Here is a 20,743-nt window from a genome sequence, read left to right on the forward strand (position 1 = left end):
AATTCGGGACAAGTTGCATGCGACCGTCAGGAAGGTGGAAGGCAAACTAGATGGACCTTGGTTTTTTTCATCTAGCATTTCTTATGTTCTTATGGATTAGCTAATGTTATCAGGCTCCGTCCATGTTAAAGTATTTGGCAACAGCAGATATATGATTGGACTGAAATGTTGCAAAATACTGCACCCAATATTCAGACAGAAGTCCTGAACATAAAACAGGAAATTGGTGGAAACTCATTAATGCTGCATTTAGCTTGTGAATTACTTGAGACCCTTTTAAATAGCACATATCCTGAGTTGCTAGTGGGTGCAATTTTACATTTCAGGCCAGAATTCCAGACATGGCTGCTATATGGACATAATTGATCTTTAACTGTCAGTCTGGCTCAGTCGGAAGCACACTTAGAGCTGTTTGTGTAATATTGCTGTGTGCAGATGGACTGGCTCACTTACCTATAAAATACAGTCACTACACTTTACAGAATATGCTGTGAAGTGCTTTGAGACACATTCCCAAAGGGAAAAAAGCAATACTGCATATCAAATCTAAGGATTATTTATTCTTGCTCTCATTTTTGAATTGGAAATTTGTGTGTTCAAACACTGTGTGAGGACATTTCAGTTCATAGTCCAGGATGACACTGCAGTGTAGTTTTGGGGAGTGTTGTATTGTCGGAGGTGCAGATGAGATGTCAAACCAAGGCCCGTCCGCCTGTTCAGATAGGTATCAAAGGTACTACTCAAAGAGAATGGAGTTTCTTCAGGTGTCCTGGTCAACAATCCCCCAATAATTCTGGCCATGGATGTATGTGGGCCATTGCTATGAGCAAATTGGCTGCCAATTGCTTACAAATACAGTCACAGCTCACCTTGAAGTGTATTGAGATGTTTTAATGACATGATAAGACACTATATCAATTGCAAGGTTTAATATTGTAACTGCCTGCAGATTCCACACTTGCCAAGCACCCAAACACACAGCCACTACAATTTCCTTTTTAATCCACCCTGGGACATCCTACTGAGTGGAAGTTGCTATCAAAATGCTTTAAGGCATTTTAATGGCATCATAAGGCACAATATAAAATGCAAATATTATTAAAATTGTGAGTGCATACACACTCACACGAGTTGTTCCTAAGTCACAACTCATAGCATTTTAAAAATAACCGTGATCCTTCCCTGATTTCTTGAGAACATCCGGACAGATTGTTAATATTCACCGACTGTCAGGACATGGCTGAAATTTCAGCTCACCTCCAGCCATAAACTGGGGCTGCCATTGCACACAGCTGCCATTCACATTGCTGGCCAAATTGCCTAGGTAACAGGCACTTCATTTCTAATTTAATCTCTTTCCGTGAAGCATTTTGAAGTGATTCTCGAGTTGCAGAATTGGCAACTTTGTATTTCTTCAACAAAAATGAGTTAGTGCCCTTTCAGATCTCCGAGGAAGAGGAGCGGGCTAAGGGTCCAGCCTTGAGGATCTGTAGGTAATCTTATAAGGCCGGTAAGAGAAACCATCAGAATCAAACAAAGTGGAGATGATGGGTTAGGACGGAATGGAAACTATAAACTAGGAGAGAATGGTCTCACGGAGGTGGACTGTGGAGGAGAAGCAATCGAGCATAGCGTGGTCAACAGTGTCAAAAGAGAGCATAGAGAGGTCAATGAGGAGCCCTGATCACAGAGAGAGTATATTATTGGTAAAAAGGGGGGAGTGGGGTGTTAGAATCCAGATTAATTGTTCATTCACTTCATTCCACTTTGTGGGATGGTGCAGTGCTTGCTTGCATTTGGTATAGTACCTTATCACGTCATTGAGACATCTTAAATTGTTTCGCAGAATAGACTGTATATTCTTGTGGGGGTAATGCAGCAACAACAACAACAAAATTACATTTATAGAGCGCTTTTCAAATCGGGAGGACGTCCCAAAGCACTGAACAGTCAAGTGGAGTCCTGTAGCTCAGTGGTTAGAGCACTCGCTTTGCAAGCGAGAGACCTGAGTTCAATTCCAGGCAGGGCGAAACCTTGGGCAAGTTTCCTTACTCCACACGCCTAATAATAATCCCTCCAAAAAACCAAAAACAATAATAAATTGGTCATTTTCAATCTACGACTGTTTGTGGGACATTGCTGTGCGCAATTGGCTGCCGCGTTCGCCCACAAATATACAGTCAATTCACTTTACAGTGTGTTCTGTGAAGTGCTTTGGGACGTCCTCCCGACGTGAAAAGTGCTATATCAAGTGCAAGGATTATTATTATAAGTGTCGGGGCCCAAGCATGGGGTGGGGGGTGGTGTAAGGGTGAGGGAAGGCAGAGAGGTGGGAGGGAGACTAAGGGCACAGCCAAAGAGAAGGGTCTTGAGACCGGCCTTGAAGGAGGCAAGGCCGGAGGTGAGGTGAAAGGACCGTGGGATGGAGTTCCAGAGTGTGGGAGTAGAGAGGCTGAAAGCCCGGTCACCAATGGTAGGGCGGGTCGAGCGGGAGACATGGAGCAGATTGGAGCCCGCTGAACGGAGGGAGCGGGCAGGTTGGTAGAGAGTCAGCAGGTCAGAGAGGTAGGGGGCAAAGCCTAGATCTCTACCAAAGAGGTAGGGATCTAGGGGGCAAAGCCATGGATGGTCTTAAAGGTGAGGACGACGATCTTGAACTCGATCCTTTGGGGGATGGGGAGCCAGTGGAGTCGGGCGAGGGTGGGAGTGATGGGGTCACGGAGCCTGGTGCGCGAGAGTACACGAGCTGCAGAGTTTTGGATGATCTGCAGCTTGTGAAGGGAAGAGTTGGGAAGGCCGATGAGGAGGGAGGAGTTCCCATAATCGAGCCTTGAGATGAAGAATGCATGGGTGAGGTTTTGGCAGCCTGAAGGGTGCGGCAGTGGCGGTTGGTTGCACACAGCAGTTTCTCACAAACAGTTGTCAGTTGCGAGACCCCTTTTTTTCTTAAAAAAAGCAATTATTATCTGCTGGAAAGCGATTCGCCAATCGACTAACAACAGGGATCCTCCTATAGGTATTATAATTATTACTGCTAGGTATTATCATTATTACTGCTAGGTATTATCATTATTACTGCTAGGTATTATCATTATTACTGCTAGGTAAACAGAGGCGTGTGGAGTTGGAAAACTTGACTAAGGTTTAGCCCCGTCTGGAACCAAACCTGGGTCCTCTTGCTTGCAAGGCGAGTGCACTAACCTCTTGTAAGCCCTCTGAGACGCTACCCTGCACGGAGAGCGCTCTATAAGTGCGCGTTGTTGTTGCTGTTAACCACTATGCTACAGGACTACAAATATCACTCCGAAGCTTCGAACCGACTGTGCGAAAACCTCGGGAGAGGCAGCGACGCGACGGAAGACATCGATATCAAATGCAAGTTAGTGGAGTAGTAGTATTAATATTATTATTATTATTATTATTGCAGAAGCAGCAGCAGTAACTGACTGACTGTGAACGTTACCCAGTTCCTCAGCAGAGGGATTGCCTGACACCTGTTCTGGGTGCAGACAGTGGCGGCTCTGGGCTGTGTGGGCACTGACCATTTCCCCCCTGCTCGGGTCATGACCCAACTGTGCAGCGCCTTGGGACGTCCTCCTGACGTGAAAGGCGCTTTATAAATGGAATCTTGTTGTTGTTGTTGTTGAGTGAGGAGGGAATGGCTCACCTGGTATCTGCCGGTCAGCAGTTGGCTGCGGGAGGGAGTGCACAGCGGCTGCACATAGTAGTTATCCAGTCTGACGCCCTCCGCCGAGAGTCTGTCCAGGACCGGGGTCCTGAGCTGAGAACCGTGATACCCCACATCCCCCCAACCAAAGTCATCAGCCAGAACATACACCAGGTGGGGCGGGGGCTGAGCCCGGGGCGGGGGCGGGGGCTGAGCCCGGGGCGGGGGCTGAGCCCGGGGCGGGGGCTGAGCCCGGGGCGGGGGTCGGGACCCGCCAGACATGGGGAGAAGCCACAGAGCACACACAGCCCAGTGCAGAATACACACTGCCATCTCCCCCAACACTGTCACTCACTCACTCACTCTCTTACAATCACTCACTCTCTCACACTCACTCACTCTCTCACACTCACTCACTCTCTCTCACACTCACTCACTCTCTCTCACACTCACTCACTCTCTCACACTCACTCACTCTCTCACACTCACTCACTCTCACACTCACTCACTCACACTCACTCACTCTCTCTCACACTCACTCACTCTCTCTCACACTCACTCACTCTCTCTCACACTCACTCACTCTCTCTCACACTCACTCACTCTCTCTCACACTCACTCACTCTCTCTCACACTCACTCACTCTCTCTTACACTCTCACTCTCTCTTACACTCACTCTCTCTTACACTCACTCTCTCTCTTACACTCACTCACTCTCTCTTACACTCACTCACTCTCTCTTACACTCACTCACTCTCTCTTACACTCACTCACTCTCTCACACACTCACTCTCTCTTACACTCACTCTCTCTCTTACACTCTCACTCTCTCTCTTACACTCTCACTCTCTCTCTTACACTCTCACTCTCTCTCTTACACTCACTCACTCTCTTACACTCACTCTCTCTCTTACACTCTCACTCTCTCTCTTACACTCTCACTCTCTCTCTTACACTCACTCACTCTCTTACACTCACTCTCTCACTCTCTCTCTTACACTCACTCACTCTCTCTTACACTCACTCACTCTCTTACACTCACTCACTCTCTCTTACACTCACTCACTCTCTCTTACACTCACTCACTCTCTCTTACACTCACTCACTCTCTCTTACACTCACTCACTCTCTCACACTCTCACTCTCTCTTACACTCACTCTCTCTCTTACACTCTCACTCTCTCTCTTACACTCTCACTCTCTCTCTTACACTCTCACTCTCTCTCTTACACTCACTCACTCTCTTACACTCACTCTCTCACTCTCTCTCTTACACTCACTCACTCACTCTCTCTTACACTCACTCACTCTCTTACACTCACTCACTCTCTCTTACACTCACTCACTCTCTCTTACACTCTCTCTCTCTTACACTCACTCTCTCTCTTACACTCACTCTCTTACACTCACTCTCTCTCTCACTTACACACTCACACACTCTCACTTTCCCCCACACACACACACACACACACACTTAATCTCCCACTCCCTCACCCACTCCGTCTCTCACTCACACACACACACACACACACACACAGAGTCACCACCCGGAAACGAGGTGACTTTATATCAGTCCCTTTTAAAGCGACACTGTCCAGAGTCAGAAACACAGTGTCATCACATCACGATCAGTTTAATGTGATGCTGTGATCACTCCCTTGAGGTCGTGTTTTTTTTTTCCTCGGGGGCTTCCGTGGCACCGTCTAATGCTGCACATCGTCCTAACTGCAGCTGTTAACTCTGCCCCTCCTGATCCCCACATGTTCCTCTGTTGGCTTTTGACTCTGCAATTTCTGCTCCCAGTTACGTTGTCACCCTTTCGCAGTTTATAATAATATATAATAACCCTTGCATTTGATATAGCGCTTTTCACGTCGGGAGGACGTCCCAAAGCGCTTCACAGAACACACTGTAAAGTGAATTGACTGTATATTTGTGGGCGAACGCGGCAGCCAATTGCGCACAGCAATGTCCCACAGACAGTCGTAGATTGAAAATGACCAATTTAATTATTGTTGCAGAGTTTAGTCTCTGGATGTGGTCGGGTGGCGAAAGCCAAGGCAGGAGCACCGCAATCGCGGTACCATTGCAATCCTTGCACAATCCTTGCACAACGAATAGATGTTGGGGTAAATGCAACCCCCCCCCCCTCCCCCCTGCCAGGGCTCGCGGCGGGCGCTAGGACCCGGGGACGCTGACTGCTCTCAGGCAAATAACACGCAGCTCGTGACTGAGGGCCAATGCTGAGCTTCAATCAGTGCAGAGACTGAGAGGGGTCAGTGCTGCACTCTCACTCTTCTCTGAGCCACCAGCGCCAGGGGGGGAGGGGGGAGGGGGTTGAGGGGGGAGGGGGTTGAGGGGGACGACTTCAATGCAAATCAGGAAGTGAGGAGGGAGAGGACCTGCCATGGGGACAGAAAGATTATCATTGCAACTGGTTACAGCTCCTCCTGCAAACACCCACCAGCTTGTTGACTGCAGGACTGGGAGCGCAGGGCCACATTAACTGTGTGGCTGATGTCAACCTAACCTTGAGAACCATACTTGCATTTGATATAGCGTTTATGACGTCTTTGAAACGTCTCAAAGTGCTTCGCAGAATATGCCGTAAGGGGAATCGACTGTACAGTTTGTGGATGCGGCCGATCGGGCGTTAAGGCACCAAAACGCCAAAAAGTCTCCGCGTGGTAAAGGAATTGCACCTGGGGTTTGGAATCAGGAAGGATTGTAGGTGGGGTAGGGATAGGAGGGTGACCGAAGGCGCGGTCGAAGAGGAGGGTCTTGAGTCGGGCTGTGAACAAGGCAAGGGAGGGGGTGAGGCGGAGGGACTGTGGGATGGAGCTCCAAAGGGTGGGGGCCTGGATAATAATATAATAATCCTTACAGTTGATATAGCATTTTCACATCTTCAAGACGACTCAAAGCGCTTCACAGAATATACTGTAAAGCGAATTGACTGTATATTTGTGGGCGAAACGCGGCTGCCAATCGCGCACAGCAGTGTCCCACAAACAGTCGTGGATTGAGTGACCAAATTATTATATTTTTTTGAGGGATTGTTATCAGGCGTGTGGAGTAAGGGAACTTGCCCAAGGTTTCCCCCTGCCGGGAATTAAACCCAGGTCTCTCGCTTGCAAGGCGAGCGCTCTAACCACTGAGCTACAGGACTCATGGATGTGATGAATGTGTGGATGAGGGTCTCGGTGGCCTGAGGTGAGAGGCAGTGGTGGAGCCGGGCAATAATAAAATAGCATAGATTTATGCTGTTATTCAGGAAATATTCAATCAAGAAGCATTTATTCACTGCTGTAGACATTTCGCCTTCTTGAATGAGGAAGTCAACACATATATGAATCCAGTTTATTTCTTTGTAATTCAATTTATGTCAATAATAACGTTTTTAATTCAAAAATAATTTTTTTAACCTCAGAATTAAGTTCTAAATAAGTTGCATTTGATACATATTTCAAAGTTTGAACTCTTCCTATTGAATTACACATAGAGGTACTATATTTGTTTTCTGTTTATTTTTGTGATCATTCATGAGTTTCAAATATTCCTTCTGGTCCAAATGCATCAAGGAAACATTTGTGGCACTAATAGAAGTAACATCAATATCAAATAAAGCATTTTGTTTTTAAAAAATTACAACTTATTACTGGAACTTATCCCTAAAACTACTCAATTTGTCTGGCTTTCACATTCACCGCTACAAAACCACTGCCAATGCCAACAAGGAAGTAAAGTACCACCAAGTAGAATATCCTCTCTCAACCCCCTCCTCCCAGTAGAGGAATACAAGTCTTTTTCAGCACTTTCAGGCTCGGTGAATACAGGTTCACTCTGGCACTAAGTGTTCCAGTGCTCAGCAACACAACAACAAAGTTATTTTTAACATCTGCTGCATGATAAAAAGCCATATCCATGTGTAGAAGCCAGCACCTAGAGCCAGTCATTGCTGCTAGTTTATCTGCATGCATGAAATTATTCCATTCATTTGAAAACAATTTATATGAAAACGAATGGGACTTTGGATATTTGGGTTTTTGGTTGGATCATGCATTTTGTTAGGCGCAAGTTGAATTTTTTAACTTTTTTAAAATATATTTTGTATAACCTGGCAGTTTCTGTGGACCTGAATTTTTCTGCTTTTAAATATTGCAAAATGTTTTTCATGATGGGTGGCTCAATCCTATTTTATGAAACTTTTTTATGATTCTTTGATCATCCAAGGCTAAAGAGAGCGGGTTTGCACCTTTCTGGTATTAGTGCAAAAATACAATACAACACAACATTGTTGGAGGAGGAGAGTGAATCACCACTCAACATCTCACCATCCAATTATCCTTTCTGAAAGACAAATAAGATAAAATTTGAACTCTGCACTGGTGATTAATTAACTACTCTGAGACGAGAGCATACCGATTTAACCAGCTCGTTTACTTTTCATGCCAACACCCAGTGAGATACACAATCCATAGCTGGGTAAATACATAATAATCCTTGCATTTGATGTTGTGTTGTATTGTACTTTTGCACTAATACCAGAAAGGTGCTTTTCACATCTTCTAGATGTCTCAAAGCGCTTCACAGAACATACTGCAAAGTGAATTGACTGTATATGTGTGGGTGAAACGTGACAGCCAATTGCGCAAAGCTGTGTCCCACAAACAGTCGTGGATTGAAGTGACCAATTTTATTATTGTTTTTATATTTATATAGACCAATTTTATTATTGCTTGTATTATAAATATAATACTTTTGCTTTGTGACCTTATTCCTAGCAAGCAGTATAACATATATCACATTGTGGAATGCTGCAGAGATACAGTAATCCTTATTTTAAAATCTACTAAAATCACAACAAAATACATTTGCATTCATTTTATACTCTCCCACTGTCTTCTCCCTCCAAGCATTTTGTCTCAGATAGTTTTCTTTGTAAATGAGTTATCGAAAAGCCACTGAAATTGTATTGCTATAATCTAGTTACTGTGAGACTGCAATTCTAAACCACAGTTCAAAGAAATGAACAGCTGTATATACTGTAGTGAGGTAGTGCTGCTGAGATTGGATCAAGATTGTTGGAATAAGAATCACACATCTGTAACAGTAGGAGCCCATGCAATCCACTCCTGCTGTATGCTTGTTGTGTAAATTGATTCTGTAAGCACCAGTCCACATAGCAATGTAACAGGACAGTTCAGCAGTTCAGTTTCAGCATCAATATCAAGTTTGCTTAATACAAGAAATGGCAGTAATATACAGTATCTTTTCCTGGCACTTAAGTGGGTGGATGTGTGGTCCTCAAATGTAGTGACAGAACACTGATCTCTGAATATTCATTGATTTTCTGTAGACTAAATCAGGTCACACTGATTGTATTAATGGTTGACATAAGAGATCTGGATTGTATTTCAAAGGCTTAAGAAATGTTCCTGCTTTTTTTTTAAAAAATGACATCATCAGCCCCCAAAGGCTATGGTTATGAAACGTTTTGCAGTGGGCGTTATGCACCTCCAAGAATTTGTTACTTGTGACTGGCCACCAGTATGACGCCTCTTCATTCACTTTGCAATTACTTGTGTTTCCTGCCTGTGCCTCATTATCAATGCAACAACAACAAGATTCCATTTATAGAGCGCCTTTCACGTCGGGAGGACGTCCCAAGGCGCTGAATGCAAGTCACCAACTTCAGCTTTGCTCTTCACAGTAGCTTTGCTCTTCACTGATGCAATGCATTGAAATCCATTCACAATCAACAACAACAACTTTCATTTATATAACGCCCTCCATGCCGGGCAGTATCCCAGAGCCAACATCACTCAAAATGTTTGTGCTAAAGAACGATAATGGTGCAAATGGTGGGAGCCCTGCATTCTGCTGTGCTTCATTTTACACTCTTTGAGAACAGAATACAATTTTATGGTCGTCCATACATTTACAAACCTTGGTGACCTAAAGCAATGTATTCTCTGTTGGTCTGTAAGTGCTTCCCGCTACCTCGTGAAGGGCACTATGTAAATGCGAGTTGTTATTGTTTGTTGTTGTCTGTAAATGTACAGACCTTGTAGGTGTGATTGTGTAGTGCTGGTCCCATTGTAAACACGCTGTCAAGATCTATATAGTTATGCCCGTCAGAGAATACATTAAACCAATGTCCAATCTGACTGCTCAGGTAGATGTTAAAAATTTTATGACACTATTCAAAAAGAGAAGGAAATTTCTCCTGGTGTCACTAACAAACATCCAGAAATAGATGTGTCATTGCTTACTTCATGGCTGTTAGTAGCATATACCTGTGCCCAGATTTGCTGTTGCCAACAAATGCACAGTCACTACATTTTACAGAAATTCCCTTTGAGTGCCTCGAGATGTTTCGACAATGATAGGTGCAATATCAAATGCAATGATTATTTTTGTTATCATACTCTTGGTCGTTGCAGTCCTTAAATATACCAACACCTGGAGATTAATCCCTAGAAGTCTACGTATTTTAAATTCCCTGAACCTCTTCATCAGAATCATGAACAAGTTGGCTTAAATTGATTTCCGTTTCTTCTATCTGCCTTGTTTAATTCTAAACACTGATTAGAATTAATGATCCATCCATTTCAGACAATGATTCGATTAGAGTTGTAGCAAGACTCTTAATGGTGTATGGAGTCAGACTTCACTCTGCCCTACACAAGACATACTCTGCTCTGAGTGTCTGCTTTACCTGAGTAAGTGCTCCAGGAGAGAGGTGACTGGTTGAATGGTAACAAATATATCTGCAGTGATGGCAAGCAACTAAGATCATCATCTTCACACATGCAGGATTCTGAGTAATGGGAGGTTTTGGTCTTGGTTGAGATATGGCTCAGCACAAAATGATTCCCACCACAATACAATAGCAAATAGCATACTTATGGGCAGGAATTATGTTCTAGTAGGACAGATTTCCTGGTTACTCAGAATGCCACATATTTGATGATGGTGATTTCAGAAAGATGTTTAAGGCAGAAGTGCCTGTTACCTTGTAGCCTGGATTTATTATCTTCATTTAAAGAGCTGATAGCTATCTCAATGGTAGCTTCAGGGCTGGTATAAATCAATGCAGTTGGGTATAGAGTTGCTTTGTTAACAAACAACCCAGTCTCTCAAATGTTCTTGCTCTTACTCTTCTTCATTCGCTCCCTGGTGGGTTCCGTCAACACCAATGGCTCTTGAACGATGACCGCTTTATACTTTTTATCCAGGAGCTCCACTTCCAGGTCTTGACCCACTTTGCTGAGTGCAACAGGCACGTACGCAAACGCCACACTCTGCCCAGTGTTGTAACTGTAGGCTCCGGATGTGGTGTTACCTACAACCTGAATACAAAACAATGTGATTTTACAGGCTGATCTTGCCATTCAGAGAGATCACACACAAAACCATTTTGCACCCAGCCTTGTGAAGCACTTTGAGACATCCTCCTGAAATGAAAGGCGCTATACAAAATCTAAAGGTAATTATTATTATTTCTGTGGTTTTGTATTTTGAGGGTGTAAATTCTTGCTATTTTCTTCCCAGGCAACAACTGAAGTCAAATGGCAAAGTTTCCAGCTCCTACTTTTTCACTACTTAAGATAATGTAGGTGTTAGCTTGGCTCAGAAGCAGTTTCATCTCTGGGTGCTTCTTGAATGCCCAAAGGCACTTCCAATCTGCAGGCTATAGGATGTCCACCATTAGACTGGAGAATGGGATGCAATCACTCCTGGGCATCTCTTACAAGAGCAACTTGCATGTAAGGATAATTATTAATTATTTCTGTGGTTTTGTATTTTGAGGGTATAAATTCTTCTATTTTCTTCCCAGGCAACGCACCAACCGAAGTCAAATGGCAAAGTATATAATAATATAATAATCCTTGCATTTGATATAGCGCTTTCCACGTCTTCTAGACGTCTCAAAGTGCCTCACAGAATATACTGTAAAGTGAATTGACCGTATATTTGTGGGCGAAACGCGGCAGCCAATTGCGCACAGCAATGTCCCACAAACAGTCGTGGATTGAAAATGACCAATTTATTATTGTTTTTTTTGTTTTGGAGGGATTATTATTAGGCGTGTGGAGTAAGGAAACTTGCCCAGGGTTTCGCTCTGCCTGGAATTGAACCCAGGTGTCTTGCTTGCAAGGTGAGTGCTCTAACCACAGGACTCTACAAATATATAGTGCCCTACACGCTGAATGGGGCTATTAGTGGTCAGAATTGGACTACACCATTTGTTAATTCTTGCACTGACCTTGCCTTGGTGCCAAATGCTCTCATTTCCTTCAGGGTCAATGTCATCGGTTTGCAAAGTGAGGTATACCAGCTTACGCTGAAGCCCCTCCTCCTTGATTTTTCTCAAAGCTTGCTTGCCTATGAACTCCGCCGGCTGAGTGAAGAAAATACAAATTACAGATTAACACTACGCACTTCAATCATTTCAATTAAACTGCAGTCAGGAAAGACTGGACAATAAGGTGACTGTGGGCAGTCCAGTACTGTGGCTGGTACTGGAAAGCCGTGTGACTTGAGGACCATCTTGTATTTAGCTGCCCAGAGAAAACAGTTCCTGTGTGCAGCCGCTAAAAGACTGTAAACTTTCAGCCTAGGCCAATGCTGGGAGGTTACAATAAGATGTTCAACCGGGTTGGTCCACAGGGATGGTACGAATGTCATAAGCAAACACTGGATAATTCATTTTCACCTTATTTAGCTTTATGAAGTAGTCCAATCCAGCTTCAAAGGCATTTGTGTCGAGGTTCATCTGAAACACAAAGAAAACTCCATGAACACTTCTTTATTACAAATACAACAAATGCATGGCTAGACCTCTTCTAATGTGGCCAAGACAACCTGTTCATGTGGATGTTAAATATCCCATGGCACTATTGGAAAAGAGAAGGGAGTTTCTCCCGGTGTCCTGGCCAACAATCCCCCAAATAAAATTGATCACTCACTTTATGGCTGTTTGGGGAACATTACTGTGTACAAGTTGGCTGCTGCATTCGCCCACGAAACACACAGTCACTCCACTTTAACCTGTGAAATGCTTTGGGACATCCTCTCGATATGAAAGGCTCTATACCAAATGTAAGGGTTGTTATTGCAGGGCCACTGAAAGCCACTGAGATCTCTCTGTATTACAAACAACTTGATTTATGAATCATCTGTCTTCAGGTGCATTCATCTATCAATCATCTGTCTCCGGGTCTGTCTGTGGTGATCACAAGGCTCAGAAAAAGCTATTCATACAATAGCTTCACACAACATCCATGACCTATACTCTACTGTATTGTTTTGTTGAAGGAAAAATCCAGAGCCATTTAACCCCTCACATTGCCTTAGTGAATGACAAACACATTTTTAGCACTTAATCACCACCTCCTGCATGGAAGGAGCTATATGAATGCAAGTTGTTGTTGTTGCTGAGTGTGTATTTAACTCATGCACAGGTAGAAATGGAACAGTGAAAATAGGACCAGGAAGGAATTGCCACTGGATAGTATGCCGTTTGGAAGAAGAGGCAGAAAACTCAAGATAACTCATGAACTCAATTAATAAGCAGATCATGAGGACACTCTTGACCATGTGATATTAATTAACTTAAATTGATTTAAATAACATGAGACGGCAGAGCTCCTAACTTAGAAATGAACCACATCATAAGTGCTAATTGTTAATAGAGGAAGCATGCTCTTCCACGTCACAAAGCATAGCCCTGAGCATATTATACAGATCTGTAAATTAAAAATGTAGTCAAAAGTTCGCTCCAGCTGCTGTAATAATAAAGTATAGTTGCCACAACCATGAGTATAAATTAGTGTCAGGGCTAGGGAGGAGTGGTGGGCACAGGAACCATGCTGGAGGTAGAGAATGGTTAGCAGGGGCACCTCCTTGGTCATTCCTTCCCTTTTAACCAAGGTCATAGTTGCTGAGTCCCACGTATTTGCCTTTGTTTAATGTTTCTCCCTTACACCAGTGCTTCATCAAGTGTTAAGCCTCAATTACACTTTCATCCTTCTTGTGCCCGCTCTATCCCACACTCTCTCTCCCTCAATCCATCTTCCTTTACCCCCACTCTCATACCCATTAACTTGGATATCTCTCTCCCTTCAACCCTTGTCCACTCCAACCTGGCTTCAGGTTTGTTCCTACCTCCCTTCTTTCTGGGGCTAGGACTCACCCATGGCCCTTCTGTTTTGACAATGAAAAACCAAGGTCCCATCTGCCTGTTCAAGTGGATGTTAAAGATCCCAAGGCACTATTCAAAACTACAAGGGAGTTTCACCCAATGTCCTACCCAACACTCCCAATAAAACTAATCATTAACTTCATGGCTATTTGTGTGCAAATTTGGCTGCACATTTGCCTACAAAACACTCAGTCACATCACTTTGCAGTATGCAAAATACTGCAGATGTTGAAATCTGAAACAAAACATAAGTTGCTGGGAACACTCAGCAGGTCAGGCAACAATTATGGAGAAAGGAAAGTGAGTCAACGTTTCAGGTCCACGACCCTTCGTCAGAATGCGCTTCGTTGAGTTCAGACGAAGGGTCATGGACCGAAACTTTGGGGGCTCGAGTGGAGTATAAACACTGGTATGGACTAGTTGGGCCGAATGGCCTGTTTCATCCTACGTAATTCTTTAAATGACACAATGGAGTTGTGATGTGCTATGCCATTGCTGTGTAAGATCACTCAATCTGAGTGCCTGATGTCTGCCACAGAGGGCAGCTCACATTGCCTGTTTGCCCTCTCATCAGGACTTTGCTCAGTGACACAAGGAATCCTATAGAAAACAAGGGATGACAATAGTTAATGCAGCTATTTCTCCTGCTCTATTCTCCTCCCCTGCTTCCCTGAAGTTGACTGAAAGTATGGTGCAAAAGGTCTTAAGGCGGGGAAGTAGAGGGTGAATGAAGGGCAGAATGGATTTCCAGAGAACAGGGCAGAATGTCTGAAAGCACACTGACAGTAGATTGGGCTAGGATTGGAGGACCAATGCAATTGGTAATACTGTATATACCATAATCAGTTATTATTAATATTGAATAGAGCGGAGGCGGAGCCTGGGCCTAGCGATCAGCATGAAAGGAGCGGCTGAGGTAAGCTGGGAATTGTCGGAGCGACGAAAAAAAAACAAAAAGTGACGTTGGTGTGACTTCATTTTCAACAGCAGAACCAGGGAAACATCGGCAACAAGGAACTGTCAGAAACTACAACACCGACGGCAAATTAAAACAAAAAAGCAAAAATAATATATATATTTAAGACACTGTGTGAGAAGATGATGTGGCAAGTGAAATGCGAGGACTGTGATATGTGGGAGTTAATGGAGGGTGCCCTGAGCCTGGGCGACTTCATCTATAGCAAGTGTCTGCAACTCAGGAAGCTCCAGCTGAGAGTAACTGAGCTGGAAGCCGAGGTGCAGACACTGTGCTCCATCAGCGACAGTGAGAGGTTCCTGGACAGTATGATGGAGGAAACCATCACTCCCCTGAGGCTCGGGAGATGCTTGCATCTGCTTAATGGTCAGGGACAGGATAGTTTTGTCTGTCTACTAGATTTATTAGACAAGATTTGCCTTTAACAAATCTGTGCTGGCTGTCCCTAATTAACCAATAATCTTGTCTAACAAATCTAATAGAATTTTTCGATGAGGTAACTGAGAGGGTGGATAAAGGTAGTGCAGTTGATGTAGTTTATATGGACTTTCAAAAGGCATTTGACAAAGTGCCACATGAAAGATTTGTAAGAAAGATAGAAGCCCATGGTATAAAATGGACATCGGCAGCATGGATCCAGAACTGGCTGGGAGACAGAAAGCAGAGAGTTGTAGTGAATGGCTGCTTTTCTGACTGGAGGGAAGTGTACAGTGGCATTCCTCAGGGATCGGTATTAGGACCACTGCTCTTCTTAATATACATAAATGATCTGGACTTGGGTATAGCAAGTACCATTTCCAAGTTTGCGGACGACACAAAGTTAGGTAGGGTGGTAAACAGTGAGAAGGATAGGAGCCAACTGCAGGAAGACATAGACAGTATGATAAAATGGGCAGACACATGGCAGATGAGTTTCAATGTGGAGAAATGCGAGGTAATGCATTTTGGAAGAAAGAATGAGGGGAGGGAATATAGGCTGGTAATACAATCTTAAGGCGGGTAAAAGAACAGAGACCTAGGGGTGCAGGTAAATTATCCTTGAAGGTGGCAGAACAGGTAGATAAAGCTATAAAAAGGGCATATGGGATACTAGGCTTTATAAATAGGGGCATAGAGTACAAGAGGCAGGAGGTTATGATTAACCTATATAAAACACTGGTTAGGCCTCAGTTAGAATACTGCACCCAGTTCTGGGCACCACACTATAGGAAGGATGTTAAGGCATTGGAAAGGATGCAGAGGAGATTTACAAGAATGGTACCAGGAATGAGGGACCTTGATTATGAGGAAAGGCTAGAGAGGCTGGGATTATTCTCATTGGAGCAGAGAAGGTTAAGAGGAAACCTAATAGAGGTTTTCAAAATCATGAGGGGATTTGATAGGGAATAATTGTTTCCACTGGTGGGTGTGTCGGTGACTCGAGGTCACAGATTTAAAATGGTCTCTAAAAGAAGCAGAGGGGAGGTGAGAAGAAAGTTTTTCACACAACGAGTTGTTTGAATCTGGAACGCATTGCCTGAAAGGGTGGTTGAGGCCGATTCGATAACAACTTTTAAAAACGCGGTGAATGAGTATTTGAGGAGGACGGGTTTGCAGGGTTATGGGGAAAGGGCTGGGGAGTGGGATTGACATTACATTGCTCTTTTCAAAGAGCCGGCACAGCCTCTTTTTGTGCTGTACAATTCTATGATTAAAGACATTTGATTCCCTCTTTGGACACGACTTAGGGAACTTGCAAACTAAACCCTATGTTATGTCCCATATACCCTGGGGCTTTCCTTTAATCCAATAAAGGAACCATTTCATGTCCCATCAATACCAACCTCTGTTCCCCAGACTCTGAACGCCTTCTCTAGACGCAACGAGTTCATAGCATATGCTCCAAAGTTGTCAATTCCAAATTCCTGCCCTGCTTCCATGATAGCATTGTAGAGGGCAGCAGTGTCCTGCTGTCTGAGGTACAGCTCCCAGCCAAGCTCACCTGCAATTAAAAATGAGGAGTAAGCCAACCCTTAGCCATACTTAAAGAAGACATACCACTGACACCCCCTCTTTGTTTCAAACTAAGAACAGTGCAACCAAATGTCTATTCTATACCCTTTTGTCTTCACAGAGCTGGTTTTCCCACTAATGTAGCCAGTTTGAAAGTGATTTATTTGCAAATCTGTGACTCAGTGAAAAAACAGCAAAAACATTGTTCACTTGTGAAATTATGTTAATAGAAATCACACATAGATCACTCACCCGTCCTACCAATAGGAGTAGTTGCCTTTTCAATGTACCAAAATTTATGTTCTAAAATTTTGCCAGCTGAAAATGTTGTTTACCATTGAACTTGCTGCTGTGGAGATCTCCTACTATACTGCTGCCATCTGAGCCCCAGGTTAGTCAATACTGTGCGTCTGACACCCACCTGTGAAGGAAATCCTCATAGCATTGAGGTGAATGCCAGCCAGAGTGACAGGCTTACACTGCAGGAATTTAAACGCTGATCCACTCAAATCTGCCTTTGTGAGTTTCTGCAGAACCTTGCGAGCAAATGGCCCAGTTACACCCAGCACCGCCATCTCATCCGTAATATTCTGGATGTCGACCTCGTATCCACCACTTATTGCCTTTTCCTCTATATACCTGGATTAATGAAGACCGAAGTTTAGGTGGGTAGTAAGGCTCCAGGCACTCCTTTTAAATAACATTAAAAAACACATGGGAAAACACACACTATTTATACTATCCAAGAAAGGACTTGCATTTGATATCCTTTGTCATATCTTTTATGAAACATTTTAAAGTGTTTTACAAGTTATTACCTTAAAGTATAGGCAAACACAGCTGCCATTTACACCAGCAACGTCCCACAGACAACTATGAGGTGAATAATCGATTCAGTTGAAAGATTATTGGCCAGAAAATGAGAAGAAACACTGTTCCCTTTTCTTTTTTATATACATTTTGTGTGTCCAATTATTTTTCTAATTTTTCTCACCACTGGTAACAACAAAAATAACTTGCATTTATAGGACCTTTCACATGGGTAGCATCTCAAATTGCTTAAAATGGCATATGTTTCTGTACTCCTGGTTTGACCTCCTTGTTTGAGTTTGGTACCATGGGTTCTGATTGCCCTCTGCTTCCCTGTGCAAGTGACCATTCTTATCTTTGGAAGTTCCATGTGTAGGTGGGATGCATGGAAATCCCAGTTTGGTTTGGATACTCTTAAGCATGGTGATGGGTTTCCGCATGTATGGGATAGTGTCAGTAGGCCATCCAACTGTAGAGGGCATCACAGCCAAGCCTAACCTCTTCCCAACAGGCTGCCATACACACACACAACCAGTAGAGGATGCTGTAGAAGAATCAGGAGCAGAAACCATCTGCTTTTCCCTCCCTAATTGTGGGAAGACTGGGGCTAATTTAACCTCCGTCCATAGCCTGGCTGAAACCAGCAACTCCCAGCACTGACTGGTCTTCAAAAGAGATGATGAGAGGTCCCATTTGCCTGTTCAGGTGGATGTTAAAGATCCCATGGCACTATTCGAAAAGGGAAGAGAGTTTCTCCCAGTGTCGTGGACAACAATCCACCCCTACATGCAATTGATGATTCACTTCATGGCTGTTTTGGGGGCGTTGCTGTGTGCAAATGGTTTACCGCATTCATCCACATAAACAAGTCATCCCTTTAGAGTAAATCCCATGAAGCACTTTGAGACGACCTCCTAATGTGAAAGCCACTGCCAAATGTAAGGATTATCATTTATTATTAAGGAGGTCATTCAGTTAATGGCTGTTTCTATTTTATCGTTGTGTGCAAATGAGCTGCGGTGTTCGCCTACAAAAACACAATCAGTATATTTGATATACAGCATATCCTGTGAAACGCTTTGAGATGTTTTGACAAGGTGATAAGTTGCTATATGAAGTACAGGTATTATAACCTGGGGTGATTTGGTGCCATTCAGCATATTGGTGATTCTTAACATTGCTCGCCTCCGTCACTACCTCTCCCCTCAGGCCACCGAGACCCTTATTCATGCTTTCATCACATCCAGGTTAAACTGTCTGCACACTGGACTTCCCAACTCTTCCCTCCACAAGCTATGGACCATCCAGAACTCTGCAGCTCGTGTCCCCCTCCACTGGCTCCGTATTTTCAAGAGGATTGAGTTCAAGATCCTTGTCCTCCCTCTTAAATCTCTCCATGGTCTTGCCTCATCCTACCTCTATGATCTTCTAAAACCCTACCAACTCCCACAACCCCACCCACCCTCACCCACTCACTCTTCTCAGCAGGCACTTGCTTTCTGACTCACCATTGGTGCCCCCCATTCTCTGGAAATCCATCCTGGAATCTCTCTACCTCGCTCCTTTACTCACCTTCAACATCCGTCTCAAGACCTTCCTCTTTCATCTTGATTTCAGTCATCTACACCCCACCCACCTCTCCTTGGCCCCCACACCCCCCAAATCCCAGTCCCAGTTCAGGTGCAAACTCTCGAATGTTCAGCACTTTGGGACATCCTCCCGACATGACATATGTTATAAATGTAATTTGTTGTAGTTGTATTGACCAATTGTTCTATCAATAACTGCAGTTTCTGAGACAGTCACCAGGAGGTGATGCTGACCAGCTGGTAAGCTTTGTTTGCCCATAAGAAACCTGGCGATAGGCCAATAGCAATAACAGCTTGCATTTATACAGTTCCCTTCAGGCGGGGCAGCATCCCGGAGGCCAATACCAGTGTGTGAAGCACTACTACAGCAGAAGAAAGTAGAAGGCAATCAAGTTTGTGCTCAGTGTTAGCCATACGATCACTTACTTGTAGGAAAAAGGATCCATTTTGTCAAGGACGCACAGCACAGATTAGCAAGGGGAGTTCAGGCTTGACCAATTTATTGGAGTTTTATTTGTGATTTTATTGATGTCAAGGTGGATGAGGGAAATGTAGTGGATGTCAAGCCAGTTATGCAATTTTCTTAGATCTTTTAATCCAATTCACCCTTCTTTTCTCCATATTCTACAATACCATTACTTCCCAGGTATCTATCTTTCTTTATCTATATCTTATCCCAGCCTATAAACCGTATTGACTTTGATGCTCTAGTGAGGAATGCAGCCATTCTCCGATGGGCACTGCAGAAAATTAGGAAGGAAAGCAATACAAGCAGAGTACGATTTTTTTTACCTTTTAAAAAAATGTTTAAAATGACAAATATCTTGCTCACCTGAGGTCATGGAGCTCAGAGCCTGATCCTGTCACAAGCAGGAACTCTCCTTCTGATAGATGACTGATTGTCATCTCAGCATAGACCTGGCCTCTAGCAGTAATCATGTGACTGATATTTATGTGGCCAGCCTATAGAGGTGAAAGTAAGATGAACAAAATGGAAGAATACATTTAATATAAGGCAGCTAAAATGGTCACACTTCCCCTGCTCAGCCCTTAATCAATACTGTGAACAAAACAAACAGAAAATATTCATTTTCTCTCTCTCTCTGTCACTTTGGTCAGGTTTTCTCATAGTTGCTTCTTTTTGTTTATTTTGAACAAAGTATCTTCACAGCAAAATAGCTAACCTTGAAGATTGCGCAGGCGGCAAAAGGTTCAAACTGTTCATTCACACCCTACAACAGGAACCTAGCCGCCCAGAGAAGAATATGAAATATCTTGCAACCTGGTATTTCTGCAACAGTTGGCAAAAGACTAAGATTTGAGTCAGAAAGACCCTGAGGTTATTAAAGTTCCTTCCGTGAAAAAAAGTTAGCTTTCACATTCTGGAGAATTCTCAATGTATAGAGAACATTCATTGTGCCATAAGATATTTGGGAACGGGAGTCGGAGAAGGACAGAAAAACAATGTATGAGTGGGACAGAGCTGCAGGTCTCGCTA

General features: G+C 43.7%; 2 protein-coding genes across 3 annotated transcripts in view; both read right to left on the reverse strand.

Annotated features, from left to right (window-relative positions):
• The window catches only part of arsb (arylsulfatase B), a 35,928-nt gene extending 31,979 nt beyond the window's left edge, over window positions 1-3,949 (reverse strand). Inside the window, exon 1 of the mRNA XM_042331738.1 lies at window positions 3,668-3,949. Within this exon, the coding sequence (XP_042187672.1) occupies window positions 3,668-3,949 (282 nt within the window). The remainder of the gene's footprint in view (window positions 1-3,667) is intronic.
• A 6,092-nt stretch (window positions 3,950-10,041) lies between these two features.
• The window catches only part of dmgdh (dimethylglycine dehydrogenase), a 45,881-nt gene continuing 35,179 nt past the window's right edge, over window positions 10,042-20,743 (reverse strand). For both annotated transcript variants that reach the window (XM_042334789.1, XM_042334793.1), the window contains 6 exons: window positions 20,078-20,208; window positions 17,268-17,485; window positions 16,678-16,835; window positions 12,391-12,450; window positions 11,941-12,075; window positions 10,042-11,023 (listed from right to left, as the gene is read on the reverse strand). In XM_042334789.1, coding sequence (XP_042190723.1) covers window positions 10,811-11,023; window positions 11,941-12,075; window positions 12,391-12,450; window positions 16,678-16,835; window positions 17,268-17,485; window positions 20,078-20,208 — 915 coding nt within the window. In that variant the 3' untranslated portion in view covers window positions 10,042-10,810. The remainder of the gene's footprint in view (window positions 11,024-11,940; window positions 12,076-12,390; window positions 12,451-16,677; window positions 16,836-17,267; window positions 17,486-20,077; window positions 20,209-20,743) is intronic.

The sequence above is a fragment of the Callorhinchus milii genome, unplaced genomic scaffold, assembly GCF_018977255.1.
Source record: "Callorhinchus milii isolate IMCB2004 unplaced genomic scaffold, IMCB_Cmil_1.0 Scaffold1, whole genome shotgun sequence".
NCBI lineage: Eukaryota > Metazoa > Chordata > Chondrichthyes > Chimaeriformes > Callorhinchidae > Callorhinchus > Callorhinchus milii.